At 46.3% G+C, this 24,861-nt stretch overlaps 1 protein-coding gene across 1 annotated transcript in view; it reads left to right on the top strand.

The window, feature by feature from the left end:
* The window catches only part of SLC39A10 (solute carrier family 39 member 10), a 64,406-nt gene extending 40,174 nt beyond the window's left edge, over nt 1-24,232 (top strand). The window contains exons 8-11 of the mRNA XM_065413575.1: nt 109-477; nt 1,883-1,963; nt 18,669-18,859; nt 24,059-24,232. Of these exons, the coding sequence (XP_065269647.1) occupies nt 109-477; nt 1,883-1,963; nt 18,669-18,859; nt 24,059-24,217 (800 nt within the window). The 3' untranslated portion in view covers nt 24,218-24,232. The remainder of the gene's footprint in view (nt 1-108; nt 478-1,882; nt 1,964-18,668; nt 18,860-24,058) is intronic.
* Nucleotides 24,233-24,861: the final 629 nt, after the last annotated feature.

Below are 24,861 nucleotides of genomic sequence, written 5' to 3' on the forward strand. Positions count from 1 at the left end.
AGCAAAGCAGTTGAATATCTGAAAACATTGATATGCAATGGCATGCTTGCTGGTGGTTTCTTACTTAAGAATTAATGCACCGTGTCTCTTTCTCTGGCTTTAATACAGGTGCCGATGACTCAGTTGTATCTGAAGATCGACTTAATGAAACTGAACTAACTGATCTAGATGGCCAGTTGGAATCCCCTCCTAAAAACTTTCTGTCTGTAGAAGATGGAAACCACATGCACCATTCTTACAATGACGTCTCTCACTCTGTTCACGACCATGATCTTCATGATACAGAGTATGATGACAACCATGGAGAGGATAAAATAGCTAGGAAACACAACCATCACTGGCATCACAAACATTCCCATCATTCCCATGGTCACTGCCATTCTGGAAAGGACCTGAAAGATACTGGAATTGCTAATATAGCTTGGATGGTAATTATGGGAGATGGCATCCACAATTTTAGCGATGGTTTAGCAATTGGTAAGTAAATACAAGGGGTTGAGCATATTCTCTATGGCTGTACCTACCATAGGTAATTTTGGTAACATTTCCCATTGGTAAAGTTCTATGGGTGACAGTAATATCAGGAGGACTAGTACAGATGAGGCTCCAGGTGGCCACTAGCATTTTGTTTAATCTTGCGCAGAGCAGGTCTAAGAACCTTGGTGTTTAAAAATGACAGCAGCTATGGTGCAAGCCTTGTCTATGCTAATTTCAGAAAGGGGAACTACACAAAAATGAGCAAGCTAGCTAAATGGCAATTAAAAGGTACAGTCATAAAAGTGAAATGCCTGCAAGCTGCATGGAAACTTTTTAGAACACCATAATAAAGGCTGAAATTAAATGTATGGCCAAATTGAAAAAACATAGCGGATTCTTGTCAGTTTCTACACTACAGTGGTACTCCCAGCGATGTAAGTTGCCCATTACATTGACTTAAAGCTCCACCTCTGCAAGAGGCATAGTGCTTAGGTCGATGTAAGGGCAACTCAGTGTCCTGATAGCTGGGTCTGTGTGCCCCCACCCCCGCCCTGAAGCTGACAGCCTGAGCTGTCAGATGGGTGCCAGGCTCACAGCTGGAATCCCCCCCTGCCCTGGAGCTGACAGCCTGAGCTTTGAGCCCCACACAGGGCTCAGTTTCACAGCAGGGAGCCTACCAGGAATGAAATTGACATTCTTGTCAGCTTCACAGCTGCTATTGTTTCACGTTTTGTCTCTGGCTCCTGCTATCAGCCCTGAGGCCGGGGGCGCCAGCTGTGAGCCCAGTGCCACACTGACAGCCAGAGCTGGAGAGGAAATGTGAAATAATAGCAGCTGTAAAACTGACAAGAATGTCAATTTCGTTCCTGGTAGGCTCCCTGCTGTGAAATTGAGCCCCATGCTGGGCTCACATCTTGGTCAGCCCAGGGGTGGGGCTCTAGCTGTAAGCCCCCTGTGGCTATCGGTCCCACACTCTGGCTGTCAGTGCCCCACAATGCTCCACTTCAGTCAGTGTAAGCGCTTCCGGTGAGAACGCGCACCGCCAGCAGAGGGAAGGTAGTGTGGACGCCAATAGTTGATTTAATTGCTGTGGTGGCTGTAGGTCGACCTAATTTAAGACAACCTAATTTTGTAGCGTAGACAATCCTCTAGAGAGAGAAATTGGAACAGAAGTAAGCAGCTTTTGTGGCATTTTGGGTTCTGTTATAGCATCATCCATCCAGATTCACCCAGATCTTACCAGTGTCTTTGGAAGTAGAAAGTCCACTGTTCTGAATATTTCACATGTATGCTGAAAAATATTGGAATCTCTGCAAAGGGAACTCTGTACATTACCTATCTATTGATTGTTGTTTAACATAGCCAATAAAATTAAAATACCATTATTTGCATCTTATTTTTCCAGGAGCAGCTTTTAGTGCCGGATTGACAGGAGGAATTAGTACATCTGTAGCAGTGTTTTGTCATGAGCTTCCCCATGAATTAGGTAATTAATTCTGTAAACGTCAAATGTGGTTGTTTTGGGTCTCTTTGACATTGAATGAAAAGCTACTATATGAAAAATATATCCATGGGTTATCACAATAGTAATGAGGGTAAACAAAATGCAATGTGAAAACCATTAGGGTGACCATTTACACCAGAAGAAACTCACATACAGAACATGATTATACTATGCCATTTATTCAATGTGTATAATCAGAACATTAGTCTGTATTTTAGTAGGAATCTAGCGTCATCAGTATACCATCCATTCTGCATGTGAAACTGTCAGAACGCATGTTATTAGAATGTTCGTACTGAATACATTTGAGTACATTGTCGGTTGGTCACGCACTTGTGACCTTATTGTTCTGTCAGGGATAGGCATCTGAATTTCATTCAGCTAAGAGCTCATAAGGAGGAATACTGTGTTCACTACCAGTCAACCCTGTTTGATATGGGGTCTTGCAAATAAAAGAGGTGTGCTGCATCACATTGCATATGTGATATTAGAGAAAAAATTGCATAGGCAAAAAGGAAAATTTTATGAACATGACTTTTTTAAGATGCAACTATCTTGCTGCTGTTTTGGCATGTGCCCTGGTGGGTGGTGGGTATGGATTATCAGGGTCTATACAATTCATAGTAGACCGAGTATGGGAGAATATTTTGCTTCTTTTCAAATTAGGGCTTCCAGGCAGGTATATGTAACTGAAATCCATTGGCACTAAGAGAATTTTTAAAGCAATTATTCTTTAAGGCTAGCATTAGCATTGCTGTTTTACAGATGTTTTTTCACAGTTCAGTGGGTAGTGATATGTTACAATCCCACTTCTCCTTGACTATTTTCCCTTGCTGAATTACAGCTCTGCCGTTTGCAGTCTTCTCCACCCCCTAGAAGGTTTGTAACTGGAAGATCTTTTGAGGCACTATTATCTGAGGCCATGGTTTCATTTCTAAAGATTTTTAAGACTGAGGGAAAGGATAAAATGATCATACCGGGATTAAAAGAATGTTGGCAGGTTTTCTCTCTTCAAAATGATCCTTTTGTCTTTGCTCTCTGTTCTTGCTGTCTCCAATACACCATACTTTAGTAGTAGAGGTCACTTCTAGTGTTTCAAACAAGCATATCATGAATGACTCGTCCAACTAATGTCTGTTATTACCCGGAGAGGACCTAGCTGGTGCCTGTTTGTGCCCCTCCAAGAGAGGAGTAAAGCCACAAAATACTTGTAAAGCTTTTAGAGATCCTTGGATGAAAAGCACTATAGAAGTAAAATACAGATTTAGCCTGCCACCATTTTTCTGAGGCTTGGTCTACACTTGCCCCCCAAGTCGAAGTAAGGTACGCAAATTCAGCTACGTAAATAACGTAGCTGAATTCGACATACCTTACTTCGAACTTACCGCGGTTCAGACGCGGTCCACACGCGGCAGGCAGGCTCCCCGTCGACTCCGTGGTACTCCTCTCGTTGAGCTGGAGTACCGCAGTCGACGGCGAGCACTTCCTGGTTCGATTTATCGCGTCCACACCAGACGCGATAAATCGAACTCGGAACTTCGATCCCCAGCCGCCGAACTAGCGCGGCAGTGTAGACTAGCCCTGAGACAGATAAGAGATTATAGATGGGGTATTGCAGAAGTTTTTAGTATTGGACAACAATGCTACACACAACAGTTTAGGACAAGAAGTGAAACTGCTGGGGAATTTAAGGAATTGGAATGTATGTTATTGGAGTTAGAATTTGTTCAGGATAATGGAATTCATTTAACGCCTCCACTCTTGAGAGAGACAACTGTGAGATTTTACTCCACATGGTCAGGACCATGGGTTTTGCATTTCATCGGAAAGAGAGGGAGGGAACCAGTGATTTAGTGTTCTGCACTGGAGGGTCCCGGAGCAACATTAGTGGAGAACAAGAGGAGACGATCATTTTATAACACATTTCCATGTTTGGTTTGGATTTGACTGAGTCCTGTATTTTGCTGGGGTTCACTGAATGGCACTGAATCACTTGGATGGTCTAGCCAAACTCAGCCTAGGTGTAAACAGTTGACAGTCATTTTTGTGCATTTACTTAGTTTTGTCTGTTTGCCAAATTCAGCGACAGACTCCGAAGATGACAGGTGTTCCGCTTCCTGTCCAGGAGGCTGCAGAAGTTTTGTCTAGGTGCAAGGTAATGGTTGGCTGATCTATTACTGTAGGGAGCCTCCTCTTAGGGCTGGTCCACACTAACCCCCCAGTTCGAATTAAGATACGCAACTTCAGCTACGTGAATATCTTAGTTCGAACTACAAGGTACTTACCGCGGGTCCACACGCAGCAGGCAGGCTCCCCCGTCGACTCCGCGTACTCCTCTCACGGAGCAGGAGTACTGGTGTCGACGGCGAGCACTTCCGGGATCGATTTATCGCGTCTAGACAAGACACGATAAATCGATCCCAGAAGATCGATTGCTTACCGCCGAACCCGGAGGTAAGTATAGACGTACCCTCAGAGACCCAGTTCTGATGGAAGTGGAGGGCAAAGGACCTATACTGAGTTTTAAAGGATCACTCACAATTGGTTTCAGGCAAGCTGAGAGAGTTGCAGTCAGGGTATGTTGCTTCTGGTGGCGCTCACTATATGAGAGAGGAGACTTCTATATACAAACTTTAAAAGGTGGGGTAAAAATTAGCAAGTACTTTTGACCTACTTTTAAAGAATAATACTGAACCATTCCAGGTATGCAGAAGTTAGTTTAAATATTTTTCTTCTAAGGCCTTGGCTACACTCGGGACTTCCCAGCGCTGCCGTGGCAGCGCTGTGAAGCACGAGTGTAGTCGCGCCGCCAGCGCTGCAGGAGCTCTCTCGCAGCGCTGTATGTACTCCACCTCTCCGAGGGGAATAGCTTGCAGCGCTGCAGGCTCTGATTACACTGGCGCTTTACAGCGCTGTACTCGCTGCGCTCGGGGGGGTGGGGTGTTTTCACACCCCTGAGCGCAGCAAGTTGCAGCGCTGTACAGCACCAGTGTAGCCAAGGCCTTAGTGACTTCAGTTTGCCATTTTAAGTACTTTCCAGACGTGCATGTTATTTATGGCCATTACTTGACTACATTAAGGCCAGGTCTACACTACAGACGTATATTGGTATAACTACGTCGCTCAGGGGTGTGAAAAATCCACACCCCTGGGCGATGTAATCATACTCACCTAACTCCTCACGTAGACAAGCACTGTCTCGATGGGAGAGCTTTTCCCATTGACACAGCTACCGCCTCTCTGGATTAACTGCACCAATGGGAGAAGCTCTCCGGTTCGCGTCGGAGTGTCTCCACTAAAGTACTGCACTGGTGCAGCTGCTCCGCTGTAGTGCTGCACGTGACGACAAGCCCCAAATTAAAAGCAGATGGATTGAATCCCTTAACCAGCTGTTTTCATCCTCTTCTGCTCAGCCGCCAGTTAATTTCCGTCTGAAGAAGGCTTTTTGGGATCTGTGGGCATTGGTTGAAGTGAAATTTCGCATTCTTCTTCGAGTGCTTATTCATGTCAATTCCAATCAGGTGTGCGCGTGCTGTGTGCACGGTTGTTGGAAAGATTTCCCTTAGCAGCACCTGCCGGGTTGGCCAGGGACCCCCTGGAGTGGTGCCTTTATGGCGCTCAATATATGACCCTGCCGACCCAACCCCCCTTCAGTTCCTTCTTACCACTCGTGACGGTTGTTAGAACAGCGTTCACTTGCCTCGCAAGTGCTTCCCTTAGCTTGTTCTTTAGTTCTGTAGTTTAGCATAGGTTTCAGTTCTTAGTTTAGCATAGTTTAGAGTTCTGTCAGAGATAGGCATCTGTGAATTTCATTCAGCTAAGAGCTCATAAGGAGGAATACTGTGTCCACTACCAGTCAACCCTGTTTGATATGGGGTCCTGCAAATAGAAGAGGAGTTATACCTTTGGTTAAGGACCAGGGTTCCATCCTGTCCCTTTCCTTCCCTTGGCTCTGGGGCATGCTTCGGGGCCAAGGGTTTAAACCGTGTGGGATCTGCAGTAAGCCCATGCCAACGGGCGACCCCCACGATGTGTGCCTGAAGTGTCTGGGGGAAGAGCACCAAACAGACAGGTGCAAAATCTGCAGGTCCTTTCGACCCAGGATGGAAAAAAGAGCGGGACTTCTGTCTGAAACCGCTTTTGATGGAGTCTGCTCTCCGTCCTCAACCCGTCTCGGAGCGCAGGATCTCAGTGCCGACCGAATCAGTATGCAGCGCTCCAGCCTCGGTGCACGATACGACACTGAGAAAAGAGTCCAGAGACCCTCTGCATGGCTCCCCGGTACTGCAGACTACCCGGTACCATTCCCATTTGCTGGTACCACACAAGTGGAAGAAAACTGACAGAGGCCGCTTACCGAGGCCAAAGGTGTGTCAGCGTCTGGGTGCATCAGCAGTGTGTCCAGGGAAGGAGCATTCAGCTCCCAAAGGGGGGACCGTTGAGTCTGGCGCCCAGTGACTTCCTGGGCAGGCAGTTCCAGGTCGAGGAATTGGAGTTAAACTCCACCCCAGACACTTTCAAAGCTGTCAGGGAGTTCATAGAACTGATGGCACCGCAACCCCTGGCGGTCAGGGACTAGCCCCCTGTACCTCCACGCCCGGCGCCATCTAGAGGGAAGCCGGCTATGAAGCGGCATTGTTCTTCTCCTGCATGGCACCATTTTCCTTGGCACCGCTTGCCATCGCCCAGGCACCGGCAGGCATTTTGGTACTCCTTACACTCATCCCTGGCACCGCCCAGGCAATCCAGATCGCCGCCACCACTGGAACGGCACCAATCGCCGGCACTGACAGAGTGGCACTGATTTCCAGTGCCCAGCTCTCGGCACCGATCCCCAGTGTGGGGGCATCAGCATCAATCCCCTGTGCAACACCGGTTAGCGCCGCTGTGGTCGTCCAGGTCCAGATTGGAGTCGTTGGACTTGGAGGCGGAATAATTCTACTCCTGCCACAGTGAGCACCATTCCCACAGACATAGGAGCGAGACACCTGTAGCTTGGCCTACGCACTGGCAGCCTCAGACGCAATGGCCCTTTTGGACCCCCTGGGCTTATCACCAGGCCCGGGTTTCATTCTCCAGGGGCTCTCGTTTGGTCATCTCTGAAACCAGAGCACCCCAACCACCTAGTGATCGCCCGGCCCCTAAGGGATCGGAGACAGTTACTTCCCATGAGCAGGCGGGGCCCAGATATCGAACAGGAGGAGGCCAGAGAACTTGAGGGACAAGAGGACCCCGTGCCACCCCTAGCCTCCTCATCCTCGTCCCCTGACGAGGCAGTGGCAGAGGCCTCGGCTTCTGGACCTCCACCGATAGACCATAGGGCACACTAGGACCTACTATGCAGATCGCCCGCAACATGGGGTTGCAGGCAGAGGTTATCGAACCTGAGGACCCTGTGGTCGATATCCTATACCAGAGGGCCTGTCCAGAGCACTCTGCCCCTGATTAAAACCATACAGAGCAATGTGCAAAAGCTCTGGCAGATCCTGGCATCCATTCCCCCTTCTGCAAGGGGTGTCAAATGCAAGTACTTTGTCCTGTCCAGGTGATACGAGTACTTGTTTTCTCATCCGCAGCCGTGTTCCCTAGTGGTCACTGCGGTTAATGAGAAAGAAAGACGGGCAACAGGAGCCAACTCTGAAGTCAAAATGGTTAGACCTATTCTGTAGAAAGGTCTGTTCAACTGGGGGCCTGTAGCTGAGGATAGCGAATCAACAAGCTATCCTTAGCAGATACAACTTCAACTCGTGGGCCTCAATGTTGAAGTTTAATGAGCTTATACCATCAGACTCCAGAGCCGAATTTATGGCTGTCATTGAAGAAGGTTAGTCAGTGGCGAGGACCTCCCTTCAAGCTTCCCTGGATGCGGCAGACTCTGCCGCCCGCACACTTTTGTCTGGTCGAGCCATGAGAAGGGGTGCATGGCTACCTCTAGAAGTTCAGTAAACCCTGTAGGACCTTCCGTTCGAGGGCACAGAGTTATTCTCAGACCAGACTGATTCTAAGCTGCATAGCTTAAAGGACTCCTGGGCAACGATGAAGTCGCTGGAGATGCATACCCCAGCGAAAGCATTTCAAGCCCCAGCCCCAAAAGCAACAGTCCTACCCTCCTCGTCCTAGACAAGACTTCTACAGACGGAGGGCTAGAAATTCTATGTGAAAACCACCCCACTCCCAGTCAGGGCACATGGGGAATTATTAGTTACATTGGAAAAGATGGGGATCAATATGAAAATTGAAAGGTGGATAAGGAACTGGTTAAAGGGGAGACTACAGTGGGTAATACTGAAAGGTGAACTGTCAGGCTGGAGGGAGGTTACTAGTGGAGTTCCTCAGGGATCGGTTTTGGGACCAATCTTATTTAATCTTTTTATTACTGACCTTGGCACAAAAAGTGGGAATGTGCTAATAAAGTTTGCGGATGACACAAAGCTGGGAGGTATTGCCAATACAGAGAAGGACTGGGATATCATACAGGAAGATCTGGATGACCTTGTAAACTGGAGTAATAGTAATAGGATGAAATTTAATAGTGAAAAGTGAAAGGTCATGCATTTAGGGATTAATAACAAGAATTTTTGTTGAGCCCCCAGGTTATATCAGTTGGAAGTAACAGAGGAGGAGAAGGACCTCGGGGTATTGGTTGATCACAGGATGACTATGAGCAGCCACTGTGATATGGCCGTTAAAAAAGCTAATGCGGTCTTGGGATGCATCAGGCGAGGTGTTTCCAGTAGAGATGATGAGGTGTTAGTACCGTTATACAATGCACTGGTGAGACCTCATCTGGAATACTGTGTGCAGTTCTGGTCTCCCATGTTTAAAAAGGATGAATTCAAACTGGAACAGGTACAGAGAAGGGCTATTAGGATGATCCGAGGAATGGAAAACCTGTCTTATGAAAGGAGACTCAAATTGCTCGGCTTGTTTAGCCTAACCAAAAGAAGGCTATGGGGAGATACGATTGCTCTCTATAAATATATCAGGGGGTAAATACCAGGGAGGGAGAGGAATTATTTAAGCTCAGTATCAATGTGGACACAAGAACAAATGGATATAAACTGGCCATCAGGAAGTTTAGACTTGAAATTAATTGAAGGTTTCTAACCACCAGAGGAGTGAAGTTCTGGAACAGCCTTCCAAGGGGAGCAGTGGGGGCAAAAGACATATCTTGCTTCAAGACTAAGCTTGATAAGTTTATGGAGGGGATGGTATGATGGGTACCGTAACTTTGGCAATTAATTGATCTTTGGCTATTAGCGGTAAATATGTCCAATGGCCTGTGATGGGATGTTAGATGGAGTGGGATCTGAGTTACTACAGAGAATTCTTTCCTGGGTGTCTGGCTGGTGAGTCTTGCCCACATGCTCAGGGTTTAGCTGAAAGCCATGTTTGGGGTCGGGAAGGAATTTTCCTCCAGGGCAGATTGGCAGAGGCCCTGGGTTTTTTTGCCTTCCTCTGCAGCATGGGGCACGGGTCACTTGCTGGAGGATTCTCTGCACCTTGAAGTCTTTAAACCATGATTTGAGGACTTCAGTGGTTCAGACATAGGTTAGGGGTTTGTTGCGAGAGTGGGTGGGTGAGATTCTGTGGCCTGCGTTGTGCAGGAGGTCAGACTAGATGATCATAATGATCCCTTCTGGCCTTAAAGTCTGTAACTTTATGACATCCTTCTCGGCAGCAGGAAACCATCCACCAGGGCCACTTATTTAGCCAAGTGGAAAAGGTTCACATGCTGGTGTGAGGAGCATCGTACATCTCCCTTACAGGCATCAGTTCCACTCACCTTAGAGTACCTCCTACACCTGAAACAACAAGGCCTTGCACTGTCCTCTATTAAAGTGCACCTTGCGGCCATCTCAGCCTTCCACCCGGGAGTGTCCGGCCATTCTGTATTCGCCAATCCCATGGTGGGGTGTCCCTTGAAGGGGTTGGAAAGGTTATACCCACATGTTCGTCAGCCAGTACCCACATGGGACCTTAACCTGGTATTATCCAGGCTCATAGTGGCCCCTCTTTGAGCCATTGGCAACTTGCTCTTTGCTCTGTTTGTCCTGGAACATGGCCTTCCTGGTCACTATCACATCAGCTAGGAGGGTGTCTGAGCTGAAGGCACTAACTTCTGATCCACCTTCCACGGTCTTCCACAAGGACAAGGTGCAACTCAGGCTTCACCCAGTTTTTCTTCCAAGGTGGTGTCTCATTTTCATACCACCCAAGGTATCTTCCTGCTCGTTTTTTATCCCAAGCCTCACATCAGTGCCTGGGGAAAACGGCTTCATTCCCTGGATGTTCGGCGGGTGTTGGCATTCTACATCGAGCGAACTAAACCTATCAGAAAATCGAACCAATTCTTCGTGGCAGTTGCAGATCAGATGAAAGGACTCCCGATCTCTTCTCAGCATATTTCGTCTTGGATCACAGACTGTATCTGCACATGCTATGAGCTGGCCAAGGTCCCAGCTCCGCCTATTACTGCACACTCCACAAGAGCTCAAGCTTCTTCAGCAGCATTTCTGGCCCAAGTTTCGGTACAGGAGATCTGCAGAGCAGCTACTTGGGCATCAGTGCATACATTCACCTCTCACCATGCTATTACCAATCCTGCCAGAGATGATGCAGCCTTCGGCAGAGCTGTGCTCCAGTCAGGGGTTCCTTGACTCCGACCCCACCTTCAGGGTAGACCTTGGGAGTCATCTGATTGGAATTGACATGAACAAGCACTCAAAGAAGAAGAAAAAACAGTTACTAACCTTCTTGTAACTGTTGTTCTTCAAGATGTGTTGTTCATGTCCATTCCAATACCCACCCTCCTTCCCCTCTGACAGAGTAGCAAGAAAGAACGGAAGGGGGGCCAGGTCAGCAGGGTTATATATTGAGCTCCATAAAGGCACCACTCCACTTGGCTCCACGGCCGACCTGATGGGAGCTGCTAAGGGAAAACTTTCCGACAATCGTGCACACAGCGCGCACACACCTGATAGAAATGGACGTGACAACATATCTTGAAGAAAAACAGTTACAAGAAGGTTAGTAACCATTTTTTTCTAGCATGATTTGGTAATCTTGCACCTGAGAATCGTTATCAGTGAAATTAGTCCCAGAATAAGTGACTAATAAAATATATCAATCAGAACACTTCAGGATATTTCAGTTTCCAGTGTTGTTCTGCAAATTTATGAAATTCTAGAGAGATCATATTCTTAAGAACATTTTGTCTTGTCCTCTAATAATTTTTGAAATAGTGCTTACTGCTGAAAAACACTGAATGCTAAACGGTGCTGAAATTGGTAATTTATTTGAATTTGCATTATTAAGAAAACAAAACTGAATTTAACTTTTAAAAATCAGAATAATAAAATTTTACTATGCCACAACACCTCTTCTGACAAATGTTCTTAATCTCCAGAATCCTCATTCTGGGCCTGATTGTACTTTTATTAAAGTCAATGGCAAAAAGATGCTTATGCAAGTGAGGAGAAGGATTATGCTTTAATGCAGTTTCGGAAAGTCTGATGTAAATACCAGGCATTATATCTCACTCTTCAACTATCATTTGGGTTACCCTAATCTCTGTCGCAATGCGCATAAAAAAATCAGCCAACTAAAAATGGCTTCAGGCAGATGAGGACAGTCAGATTTACTTTCCCTATTAAAAATATGTTAAAATATTGTGTGTGTTTAGATATATAGCTTGAATCCCTGCCCCACCACACTTTCTGTCACTTTTCTGTGTGGCTTGTAAATTCTTTCAGACAGGGACTCTGTGTGTGTGTCTATTTGTACAACACGTAGAACAATGAGGTCCCCAATCCTGATCGATATCTCTGTTACCACTCAACAATAAGTCAGTGACTAGAAATACAAAGCAGATAGGACTACCGTGTTCATAAGCATTTGGGATATGATAGCTACCTGGTAGAAATCTGTTACCTAGTGGGTAAAATATTTAATCGGGGGGGAATTCATGGAATTAACAGATTAGCTGTGAATCTGTCTCTTGGAAAAACAAGATGATCTAGAGGTATGGATGAGATTTGTGTTGAAAACACAACAATTCACCGAGCACGGTAGGTTGCAGACTTGTAGCTGCCGTCAGCAGGAAAGTAGTCGGTAGATCAATCGCTTTGAAACTATCTTACTGTATCCAAAACTGCATGTACATCATAGTGTAAAACCTTCCACCAGATGGACTAGATAATGATTCTATCAGTCTCCTATTTCTCTAAAGCCAAAAGATTGTTTGAGCCAAATGAAGAATCATAATAATACCTAGCTGTTATATAGTGCTTTTCATCAGCAGATCTCAAAGCTTTACAAAAGAGGTCAGTTTTTTCCCTGTTTTACATATGGCGAAACTGAAACACAGGAAGGGAAAGTGACTTTCCCTAGGTCGCCCAGCAGACCAGTGCCACAGTTGGGAAGAAAACCTAGATCTCCTGAGTCCAAGTTCAGTGCTCTCTCTACCAGGCTCCCTGTACAAACTTCAGTGTTATGCAAGATAAAATCTTCTTTTAAATCAAGGAAATACATTGTATATTTCCCTGTTTTCATTGTCTGTAAACAAAACATTCACCTTATTCAGATAACTTAATCCTACCACAGTTTACTTCAAGATGCTTAAGAGATAAAGTAATTTTAATAACAAAGTATAAAAGTCAGCATGACTGATATGCTGAGTAGATGAGAATTTTTAGCATCATCATGTGTTCAGCATCCTGAGCTTATAAAAGCAAACTCGAAACAGAAAATAAAGATTTTTACCTTTTAAAGTAATTGGAGAGGGAGCTAAGTGGCTTAGTATATGCCATACTTCTGGAAAGAGTTCAAATCTTGAAATACAAGATGAGTCACACATGGAAAGGAACATTAAAATAACAGTTACCCACATTTCAGCTCTGCATTTGTTATGCTCAGGGGAGGCATAGTTTGGTGGAGTTCTGGAAGAGCTATAAAGGCAAACTTGTATAGCATCTGTCACTCTCTTAGGTTGGGTCACATCAGCATTGAGTCATTCAATTTCACATTGCAGTCAGATAAGTTGGTGATGATTGGGTTTAAGGCATTTTGGAAGAAATGAGACCTAATTTAGAGGGGGCAAATGCAAGTTGGAATTTTGGATGCTCTAAGTAAAATCTAGGTGAGAACTGTTCTCTTAGCTGAAGATCCATTTTCTATAAACTGAAATGCTGAAAACTTACAGCTATACCTTAAGGGTTCCACCCAGCTGTATTCAAAGCTTTTATGATGTCACACTAACTTTCACGGTGGCGTCCTTAAAATTACCGAGGCCCTCTGGCAAACTCCGTCCTCTATCCCTCCCACCTCAAAACAGGCCGAAAAGAAATACTTTGTCCCAGCCAAAGGGGTTGAATACCTTTACACCAACCCTCCCCCAGGATCGCTGGTGGTTTCTGTGGCCAATGAAAGAGACAAACGGGCATATCAGCTCGACCCCCAAAAATAAAGAGGCCAAATGATTGGGGGACCTGTTTGGAAGAAAAATGTATTCAACGGCCAGTTTGCAGTTCCATGTGGCAAACCATCAGGCCCTCTTGGGCTGATACAATTGTAACTTATGGGACTCCATCCATAAGTTCAAGGAGTCCCTCCCGCAGGGTTTGGCCCAAGAATGTGGCACCCTGGCAGAGGAGGGCACTGTGGCTGCGAGGTGCTCCCTCCAGATGGCATGGGACGCAGCGGACTTGGCAGCCAGGGTGGTCACGTCGGCGGTGGTAATGAGGTGCAGCTCCTGGCAGCACCGGACTCTCCCAAGAAATGCAGACCTCCATGCAGGGGGGAATTGGAATGGTCTCTTTTTGGACCAGACGGATGTGATGCTTCATGGACTAAAGGACACCAGGGCCACCCTTCACTCGCTGGTCATGCATACACCGCAGCCTGCGAGAAAGCCGTTCCAGCTGCCGCCCAGGCCTTGGCAGAGGATCTGCAAGGAGAAGGGACAGAGGCATTAGTTTCAGCCACCGTCGCCCTTCCTCCAGCTCACCTGCGCAGCTCAGCCCAGCAAAACACCCCAGGGGCCAGAAGCGCTCATTTTGAAGGTGCGGTCGAGAGCGATGCCCCAATCACCTCCCATGATCCACCCTGCTCTTTCCTCAACTATCTTTGTCCCTTGCGCTTGGCCTGGTCCCGAGTCACCTCAGACTGTTGGGTGCTGGACATAGTGTCTCAAGGTTGCACCCTGCTGTTTTCGGCCACTCCTCTTTCCACCCCTCCCTCCTTCCCATCCATCTTCAGGGACACTTCTCACGAGCAACTCCTCATCCAAGAGTTCGAGAAGCTCCTGCACGTGGGGGTGGTGGAGGAGGTCCCTCGGGACACGACAAGGAAAGGATTCTACTCCCATTATTTCCTAATCCTGAAAGCAAAAGACTGCCTCAGACCCATTTGGGACCTGCCACACCTCAGCAAGTCTCTCAAAAAGTTGAAATTTCGTATGGTCTCCATCATCCCCTCCCTGGATCTGGAAGACTGGTACGGTGCCCTCGACTTGAAAGACGCCTATTTCCATATCTCCATATTCCAAGGTCACAGACATTTCCTCCATTTTTTAGCGGGCAAATGCCATTTCTAATTTATGGCATTCCCCATTGGCCTCTCATCGGCTCCAAAGGTCTTCATGAAATGTATGGCACCAGTGGCCGCTTACCTCAGAGGGGTCCAGGTCATCCCGTATCTCAATAATTGGCTCATCAAGGGCAGGTATCCGGAACAAGTGCAGAGAAGCCTCGATCTGGTGCGTTCCACCTGCTGCGACCTGGGTCTGTCGATAAACAAGAAAAAAAACCCACCTTAAGGCCAGTCCAGTGCATAGAGTTCATTGGGGCGGTTCTCGACTCCACGCAAGCTAGAGCCTTCCTTCCAGAGGTGCTTTTTCAGGTCATGTCAGACCTAATCTCCCATGTGAAGAACCACCCGCTCACAATGGCTCATAGCCTAGCAACCGCAGGCAGGAAGATATGTGGCAGCCTATACATATGTGGTCAATCATGCATGCCCAGCTCCGGCCTTTGCAAGCGTGGCTGCTGTCGGTTTACACCCCCAACAGACACGATCTAGACCAGGTAGTCAGGGTGCAAGATCACTCAAGGCTGCTGGCTGTGGCACGATCTGGCCATTCACATCAATTTCAGGGAGCTACAGGCAGTTCTTGCCCCACCTGAGGGGCAAGGTGATGCAGGTCCTCACGGACAGTATCGCCAAGATGTATTGCATAACAAGCACGATGGAGCCAGATCGTCAGCCCTTTGCCAAGAAGCTCTCAGCCTTTGGGACTTCTGTGTGCAACATGCCATTCATCTGGTAGCAGCGCATCTGTCCAGGACCAAGAATGTGCTAGCATAGCGGTTCTCAAACTTCAGCAACCCAAGGACCCTCATTTTGATTTAAAAATTTTCAGGGACCCCCTCCCCTAGCCTCCCTGCTCAGCCCCAGGCCCTGCCCCCACTCCACCCCTGCCCCATCTCCCTGGGAGGGTGTGAGGGGTGTGGGCTCTGGGCTGTGGCAGGGGTTTGGGATACAGGAGGGAGTGCGGGGTGCAGGCTCTGGGCTGGGGCAGGAGGTTGGGGTGCAGGCTCTGGCCGGGCGGTGCTTTTCTCTGGCGGCTCCTGAAAGCGACCCGCACATCCCTCTGGCAGCAGCTCCTAGGCGGGGGGTCTCCGCGCGCTGTCCCTGCCCACAGGCAAGGCCCCCGGCCAATGGGAGCTGCGGAGTTGGCACGCAGGTACATGCCGGCCGCTTCTGGGAGCGGCGCGGAGCCAAGGCATGCAGGGAGCCTGCCATAGTCCTGCTGCACCACTGGATTTGTAGTGCTGGGGGGAAGGAGGGGAGTTGATCAGCGAGGCCCGCGGACCCCCTGGAATACCCTCGGCGAACCCCCGGGGTCCGCGGAACCCAGTTTGAGAAACGCTGTGCTAGCAGATCGCCTCAGCAGGACCTTCTCATCTCACCACGAGTGGTTGCTCCATCTGGAGGTGGCCAGTATGATCTTCCGAAAGTAGGAGACTCCCCAGGTGGACTTGTTCACGTCCCGCCAGAACAGGAAATGCCACGTATTCTGTTTGCTCCGGGAGATGGATGGGGGTTCCCTGTCAGATGCTTTCCTGCTTCCGTGGTCAGGAGCCCTGATGTATACCTTCCCACCGGTGCCATTGATCCAGAGAGTCCTCGTGAAGATTAAACAGGACAAGGCAAAGATTATCCTGATAGCCCCTGAATGGTCTCGCCGGCACTGATTCGGCACTCTGCTGGACCTTTCGGTAGCCACGCAGCTGTGACTCCCTCTCTGGCTGGACCTGCTGTCCCAGGGCCACAGCAGTCTCCTGAACCTGGAGGCGTTGCACTTGACAGCATGGCTGCTGCGTGGCTGAATGCGGAAGAGCGGGAATGCTCGATCCGGGTGCAACAGGTTTTGCTGGGTAGCAGAAAGCCCTCAACCAGAGCGACTTACCGTGCAAAGTGGAAAAGATTCACGTGCTGGGCTTCGGATCAACGCGTCCGGGCCACACAGGCCTTGCTGCCAGTGATCCTGGATTATCTTCTGCACCTCAAAGTTGAGAACTTCTCCCTGTCGTCGATTAGGGTCCACCTAGCTGCTCTTGAGGCTTTTCACCCTCTGTTCCAAGGCAGGTCGGTCGTCGCTCATGACATGATGGCCCGGTTCTTGAAAGGTCTGGAGCGTCTTTATCCTCACATCCGGGATCCTGTCCCTCCCTGGGATTTGACTCTCATGCTGTGGAGACTCATGGGGCTCCCTTTGAATCTCTGGCTTCCTGCTCTCCTCTCCTGGAAGGTTGTGTTCCTGGTGGCGGTTATATCCACCCGCAGAGTGTCTGAGATCAGGGCATTTACGTCAGAACCACCCTACACGGTGTTCTACAAAGATAAGATCCAGTTACGGCTGCATTTGGCGTTCCTGCCCAAGGTAGTTTTCCAGTTTCATACCAGCCAGCACATTTTCTTACTGGTCTTTCCAAAGCCTCATAAATCCGAAGAGGAGCACAGGTTACATGCCCTGGACGTCCGGAGGGCACTGGCCTTCTATATCGACAGGACACGGCTGTTCTGTAAATCAACGCAGCTGTTCGTTGCAGCGGCAGACAGGATGAAAGGTCGCCCAGTGTCTGCTCAAAGGATTTCATCCTGGATCACGGCCTGCATCCGTTATTGCTACGAGCTGGCGAATGTGCCTCCACCGGCAATAGTCAAAGTGCACCCGACTAGAGCGCAAGCATCAGCAGCAGCCTTCTTGGTTCAGGTGCCGATCCAAGAGATCTGTAGAGCTGCTACCTGGTCATGGGTCCACACGTTTAAGTCCCATTATGCGCTGACCCAGCAGGCCCAGGACAATGCTGGCTTTGGCAGGGCAATGCTGCAAGCTGCAAGACCATGAACTCCGAGCCCACCTCCATGGACACTGCTTGTGAGTCACCGAGAATGGAATCGACATGAGCAAGTACTTGAAGAAGAAACAACGGTTACCTACCTCTCCTAACTGTTGTTCTTCCTACCCCTCTTTTGGAGTTGCCGGCAAGAAGAAAATGAGGGCGTAGGGTTGGCAGCACCTGATATACCGGCGCATGAGTGCGGCACTCAAGGGGGGTAGGTTACATTTACGGGAGGTAGGTAACCATTTTTTTTTTCATCTGACTGTCAACTCTGATTAAATTGTCAGTGGGAGATGCTTGCCACTTACGTTCAGTTTTAGATCACTGTGAGTAATCCCAAATATTGTATTACATTGGACATGAAGTCTTCTGTTCTCATGGGGTGCATCACTGTCACTTTTCACCCCAGAATTCACAAATAATATGTTTGACAGAAACAGAACTGTTGAAATAGAACTTGGGTCAAGTCCACTGCACTGGAAATTCTTTTGTCCTGCATCTTTGGACACAGGTGATTTCTACTAAAACTAGCTTTAAAATAAACCAACAAAAGGAGGTACAAACCCCATCTCTCTACACCTATATTAGTGTTGGAAATAATCATAGTGTAGCAAATACTTAATACTGACATCACAATAGGATACAAGGTTAATGTAACATATCTCAAGCCAGTAATGTATAAATCAGTGTGGATTTGTGTAATCTTGCTTTCTTCTGAAAATCTGTTTGACCATCACTCTCTTCCCTTCCCCAGTGCTTCCAACTTCATATGCTGTAGCTCCCTTCTGGCACTAATGCCTGTTTATCATCCTTATGCACATGCAAAGTAGAATCTGTCAAGATGAGAAGAACGCTAATAAGATCTGAGGGACTGGTCAAGAATGAACCTGCATTTTTCATTAAAAAGCCAGCACCCCACTCTCTGAACTTCTCTCTTTTCGTACATACAGATCTGACTAACTATAACTGCACTGTAGTTGGGAAGGCTGGACTGGGATCCTTTCAGAGCTCTGTTAATGCCCCTCATCAGCTAGTATGAGTCATGATTGCCTTTGAAACTAAATTTTAATCAAGGAAGTGATATGTATTGTAGGCTATGTAGTCATACACTGTTGCCCCTTTTCCCCTTAAAAAAAGCCTCCAGTATGTTTGCCACAGCGATAGGCACTTTAGTAGTTCCTTAGATAGATTAGATAATATAACTGAGGGCAGATGCATCTATTTAGTCTCTTGTGGGATCATGACAATTAAAAACTTTCATTATTCTATTTCAATTTCAGGTGATTTTGCCGTGCTGCTTAAAGCAGGTATGACAGTAAAGCAAGCCATTGTGTACAACCTCCTGTCTGCTATGATGGCTTACGTAGGGATGCTGATAGGCACAGCTGTTGGACAATATGCCAATAACATCACTTTATGGATCTTTGCAGTCACCGCGGGCATGTTCCTTTATGTTGCATTGGTAGATATGGTAAGATTATCGTTTCGCATTACCTTATTCTGCATGTATGAAATCTGTGACTTTAAATAACCCGACAGTGTAACTTATTTTTTTGTATTGCACAAAATAAAGCAAACCTACAGGCAAATATCTAGACAGCCATTCATACCTTGCTATCTCTTAAAAAATATAGTATAGTAAATTCATGGGGAAAACCTCCAGTGTTTTGCAATGTCCCACCTGTTTGGGTTTTCATCTGACCAAATTCCTTCACTCTCAGGGTTGCATGTTAAGATATAAAAACTTGTTTAATGCCACTTGCTGCTCTCCCAGTGACAAAGTCATCCTTCTAGCCTATCTTTTGATTTTTGCTGCTGGGTGAGGATGTGTTTGGATACTCTAAGGCAGTCCATGATTGATTTTAAGTGGAGGTCAATCCTAAAACTGCATATATTTGGTCCCAAACAGACCCGTTTGGATGTTTAGAAAAAGTTGTTGGTAAATATGCTGCTTTGATGGCTAGCGGTTTAATTCTTGACAAATGTCAAATTTAACAAACGTTGCTTCTTCAAGTGATGTTTAAGGCTAAGCTTATGTCACGGAAGTCAGAGATTCCGTGGACCTCCAGTGGGGCCGGAGCTGTCAGCCGCACGGGCAGCGGGTGCTCTTCCCCCATATCCCCCCACGCAGCAGGGGTCATTCTCTCACATACACCTCTCGGGCTTCAGTCATCCCCTGTCATGCCCCCCCCCCCTCCATTTTTAGTAAAAGTCAGCCCCCATTGGCCTTGCTTCCGTTAATTTTTTTATTATTATTATTACTACCTGTCCCTGACTTTTACTTAAAATAATCGTGACAAAATCTTAACTTCAGTGATGATTGATGTGTGTTCCACTCTTGGTGTGGAGTCTTTTAGCCCATGCAGGCACCCTAAGTGCCCTCGCACTCCTCCTCCAAGAGCACAAAAGGGTGGAGCAAGGACAACCATCCCTCAGATCTTTATTATTGCACATGGCTGAAAAATGGAACTGCTATTAGTGTCCTTTACTCTAGAGCAGCAGCATAGTTAGTGACTGTTGGCTAGTTTTAATATCGTATTTTGATGGTTCTGTAGTTTTGGTTATTTAGCTCCCTTTTTAGTCTCTCTCTTTTTATTTTTTTGTCTTTGTTACCTGGTACCCGGTCTTTATCCTTTATGGTCGAACAAAAATCCCCCTGTTTTAAGTATTGGCCCTTATGCAAGATGGCTATATATCTTTTAATGCTGGTCACTCAGAATGTTCGTTTTGTTTAGGTGAGGGCACTTCACTAGCCAAATGTTCTATTTGATGTTCATTTTCAAAACAAACTCAGAGTAAGAGACGCTCACGTAAACCGTTTCTCTGGATAGATCTAAGACCTGCTTCTGGTCCAGTACACAAGACAGACTCGGATCTGAGCAGTCTTCTTCCAAGAGTGCCCCGGCCACTACCAGTTCCCAGGCTCCAGCCACTTCATCTTAGTCCACAGAGGTTTCTGTTCCCAAATCCTTGTCTGAGAGTGGGTGGGGCCTCATCATTGCTCTTCCAAAGAATAGATCACTGAATAGGACTTTCTAAGAAAAAAGGGCAGAGAGAGCCTAGCTTAGCCTTGTCTTAAGGGTTGCTCAAGGCTTGAATATGGTTTCCCATGGCACCCTAGTACCCATATGTTGGTACTGACGTAAAAACAGCCCATCGCATTCACCTGCACCGATGCTGCAGTATTGTTTTTAAGGAGTTCAACAACAGTGCTTTCTGTATCAGCTTCACCAGCTTCATCAGTATCATTGTCATTGACACTGTCTACTCCAGCCCTGAAGATTTCTAATTTATTTTCATCAGTACTGGCCGTATCAACATGGAGCTTCGTGGTACTGAGGGATTTGGTGGTGTCTGAATTTCCTGAGTGTCCATACTACCTTCAGCAGTTAGAATATCAAGCTCTGGCAGGCTATTGGCACAGATTGTATGTACAGCACCGATAAAGGAGGTCCCTAAACAAAGCTTAGGGACTCCTACTAGGTCTGCTCCACTTCTACAGCAGGACTATGCATTCTCTTCATCAGTCTCAAACAAGAGCAGGGAGAGTCTCTTCTCTGACGGGGAGTCCAAGGGTGCATGTACAATCAAAACAGGCACAGACATGATAAGGACTGGTGTTTCACCTGGTGTGTATACACGCACGCATGTTTTGTAGACAACATGCCTGTGGCCCTCATTCCTGGTCCTACTAAGCTCCTAGGGCCCTCTTCACTTTAGAAGACCCATCTCCTCTATCCACTCCAGGGTAAGAGTGGACTCCCTTGTAGAGTCTGAGAGTTCAACCCAGTCAATAACCTCAGGAGTTTCCTGCTCCACCACCACAACTTCAGACCACTGAGAAACATCACCACCCTTCCGAACTTGCTCCAGCTGCCACTTCTTCATCTTCCCCTGATGAGGCTGTAGTGCTATCTGCTCCATCACATCTAGATTGCAAGACATGCCAGGATCTATTCAGAAGAATGGCCAAAACAGTCTGGTAGAAGTAGTGTATGAAAAATCACACAGTTTTGTTAGAGATGAAAAGCAGAAGCAGGAGGACCCAGAGGCAGATTAAGTAAACGGGCTTCTTTATTGCGGTACTTGTTCCCCTCGACCCAGTTGTCGAGTAAGCCCCGAGTTAATCACATCACACACTTTTATCTAAGTTAATATGTAAATACCCACATTTACTACAACACCCCCAAAACCCTTATTTAGTAATATGAATGCCCATATACTCGATATAATTATCCCCGCCTCTATTTATAGCATTAAGCATATTCTACAGACCTTTTAACCTTAAAAATACATTTCTTTGTAGTAATTGCAGCCACAAGTTCCCTTAATCAGCAGTTCACAGGAAAGAGAGGAAGGGGCCATGACCCCAAGCTCGTTTATGTAGCTGGAAAAAGAAGGGAGGGTATTCTTTAGACAACCACATTCCTTATGCAGCTGCAATGCTTATCTATCCCTAGCAAGCAGAAGGGAAGGGAAAAGGATGGCATTTTATTTATCAAACGTAGAAACGGCCCGTGCTTCTACTCCCTAATACCATGTCAGCACACCAGTGGTTTCCCAGGTCTTTACTTAACCCTTACATATCCCAACAAGGTTGACATCTTGCGCACCCAGCTGCAGTGTAGACATACTCTAGAACAGTGGTTCTCAAAGCCGGTCTGCCGCTTGTTCAGGGAAAGCCCCTGGCGGGCCGGGCCGGTTTGTTTACCTGCCGAGTCTGCAGGTTCGGCCGATCGTGTCTCCCACTGGCCCCGGTTCGCCGCTCCAGGCCAGTGGGGGGCTGCGGGAAGCGGTGAGGGCCGAGGGATGTGCTGGCCACCCTTCCCGCAGCCCCCATTGGCCTGGAGCGGCGAACCGTCTAGCCTACTTCAGAACTAATTAATAAACATATTGGTCCATAAAGTGTTGTTTGTTTTTTTTTTAAAGAAATTTAAGGTCTCAATGCTTTTTAAAGTCACCAGATGCCTTGTGCAGTCTGTTACTAGCAGACAGTTGTATAAGACGGGTGGGCAATATGCATGTCCTGTTAGAGGCCACAGGCTTGACAACTTGTCACATTCTTTCCTGATCCTTGTGGTATATTCAGGTATTAAGAATAACCAATACACAGAAAAGCGATGCCTGTCGTCATACAGAATTTATAAATCGGAATTCTGGATCAGCAAGCTTGATTTCTCTGTGGATTACTTAAGTCTTCTAGTTAGAAGACAATTCCTTTATTGTATTTTTCTCCTGCATTATGTATGGAAGTCTCTTCTTGAGGTTAGGAGTTCCTTGGATGAAGGAAAGAATTACATTTATTTTTCCTCATGCTCTTCTTGTGTAGGGATTTGAAATAGCATTTTTTTAAAAATATTTCTGTTGTTTATACACATGGTGGTTGTACTAGAAAGTGTCCCTTTTAATTTCAGAGCTTCCAATGTTAAGTTCATGATTCTTTTAGCTACAGGCGTTCAGTACTGTTTGGCCTTTATCTCTAATGAGGCATGTCAAGAAAATCCACTTTTTTGTAATTGCTTATGTGGAATTTCTCTTGAATTGACACAATTACATGTTGTTTCCTATTACTTTTATACTTTAGAGGTATTGATAAATATATGTAATATAAAATAGTAATTAGTCATACATGGCTGTTAAGCTTGAGTAACAGAGCTTTGGATGCACTAATAAAATTAGATTATGGGATTTTCTGAGAACTCGTAAGGGAAAAACTTATCTTTCCTACCAATAAGCATGCAGTATGGCAAAAAATGGCAGAATTAATTAGCTCAATCAGTATAATATCAAGAATGTATTTATAGCAGTTTAATTACTGGTGCAATATACAAAGCATTTTTACACTTCCCTTGTGATAGAGGTGTTTACCTCAGAATGTGTGTGTGTTTTCTTGAATAGAATTATTTAACTCAAAAGAACAAAGCTCAAAGGAAGTAGGCGTGTTTCCTGTCCTAAGGATCTGTCTACCCAGGGTGCAGCGAGCTGAGGTGTTTCAAACCACAGTACATTAATGCACACTAGAGAAAATGTAGTGCACATCAGCAGGTCCATACGGACACTCAGTGTGCGGCACGCTGCACTTATGTCCTAGCTTGCCACACAGTAAGAGTTTGTGTAGACATGCCCTGAGTAGCTTACATTCAAAATAAGCAAGCAACATGGTGGCCAAAAAACTGCATTTGAATGCCCAAAGGAGGTTGCTGTAGCCCAGTGGTCTCCAAACTTTTTTGATCGTGCACCCCTATCAGTAAAAAAATTTTGAGCACGCACCCCCTGCCGCACCAGCTCTACCATTTTTGCCAAAGCAAAAAAAAAAAAAAAAAAGCCGCTCGGATTCACACCTGAAGAAAAAAAGAAGCGCTCCTCCTGCCGTGCACCCCCAAGGATCCTCTTGCGCACCCCACTTTGGAGACCACTGCTGTCGCCTACTAGTTTCTTTTTGAAAAGTATATAATGGGTTGGTGACAATGGTTTTATAAGATCAAGGTCAAGATCAGGTGGTGTTTTATTGACTACCTCTAAGCATGCTGCTACTCCAGCTGCACGTTAGTTGATAATTTTTCTAACTGAATCTTGGTATTGCTATTACTAAGTATCTTGTTGTGAACTAGACAGTTATTTCACTTCCATCACAATATTTGTAAACTATTGAAAATGTTTCCTTTTTCAGCTTCCAGAAATGCTTCATGGAGATGGCGATAATGAAGAACATGGATATTGTCCAGTGGGGCAATTCATTCTCCAGAATTTAGGCTTGCTCCTTGGATTTGCTATCATGCTGGTGATTGCACTGTATGAAGATAAAATTGTGTTTGACATCCAGTTTTGACCATTTCCAGAAATTGCTGTGGTTACGATGTTACTGTATGGCTTTGAGTCTGCACTGTTGTACTGTATGCACATTGCTCAGAGAAAAGGCAGTGGCTTGCACTACTACACAAGTACAGTCTATTTGTTTCCACATAGATTAACTTTTGCTGCTTGCTAACTAAAATAAGACATGGTGCACATACTGCACCTTCCAAATTCAAGTGACAGACCTTAAGTAGGAAATGTTGCATATGAAAAGACAACGTTGTGTGTGCTGCACATGAAGCATTGTGCAACTGTTTACAAATCAGCAGGCAGCGAAAGACCTAGTCTGTTCAGGAAATGTCTTTTCACATTACAGTTGAACAGAATCCACAAAACATTAAAGGTGAAATCCATTCCTCTGCAATGGGCCTGCACAAAGTCTATGTGCTGTGTAATTCCCACATGAGGCTTACATGCCACGTATACTTCATGCTAGCCCTCTGCACAATGGTGGATGTTACCCTAAGACAATTAAATGCTACACTTAGCACCTGACTGGAAAAACTGTGCTTTTTTGAACTTAAAAAATCTGTTTAAAACATCTTGGTACACATTAAACTGCATTTCATCATTCTAAAGTTCGTGTTTAAGGAGGCAGACTGTTGCAATATGCACAGG

The sequence above is a fragment of the Emys orbicularis genome, chromosome 11 (genome assembly GCF_028017835.1).
Source record: "Emys orbicularis isolate rEmyOrb1 chromosome 11, rEmyOrb1.hap1, whole genome shotgun sequence".
Lineage (NCBI taxonomy): Eukaryota > Metazoa > Chordata > Testudines > Emydidae > Emys > Emys orbicularis.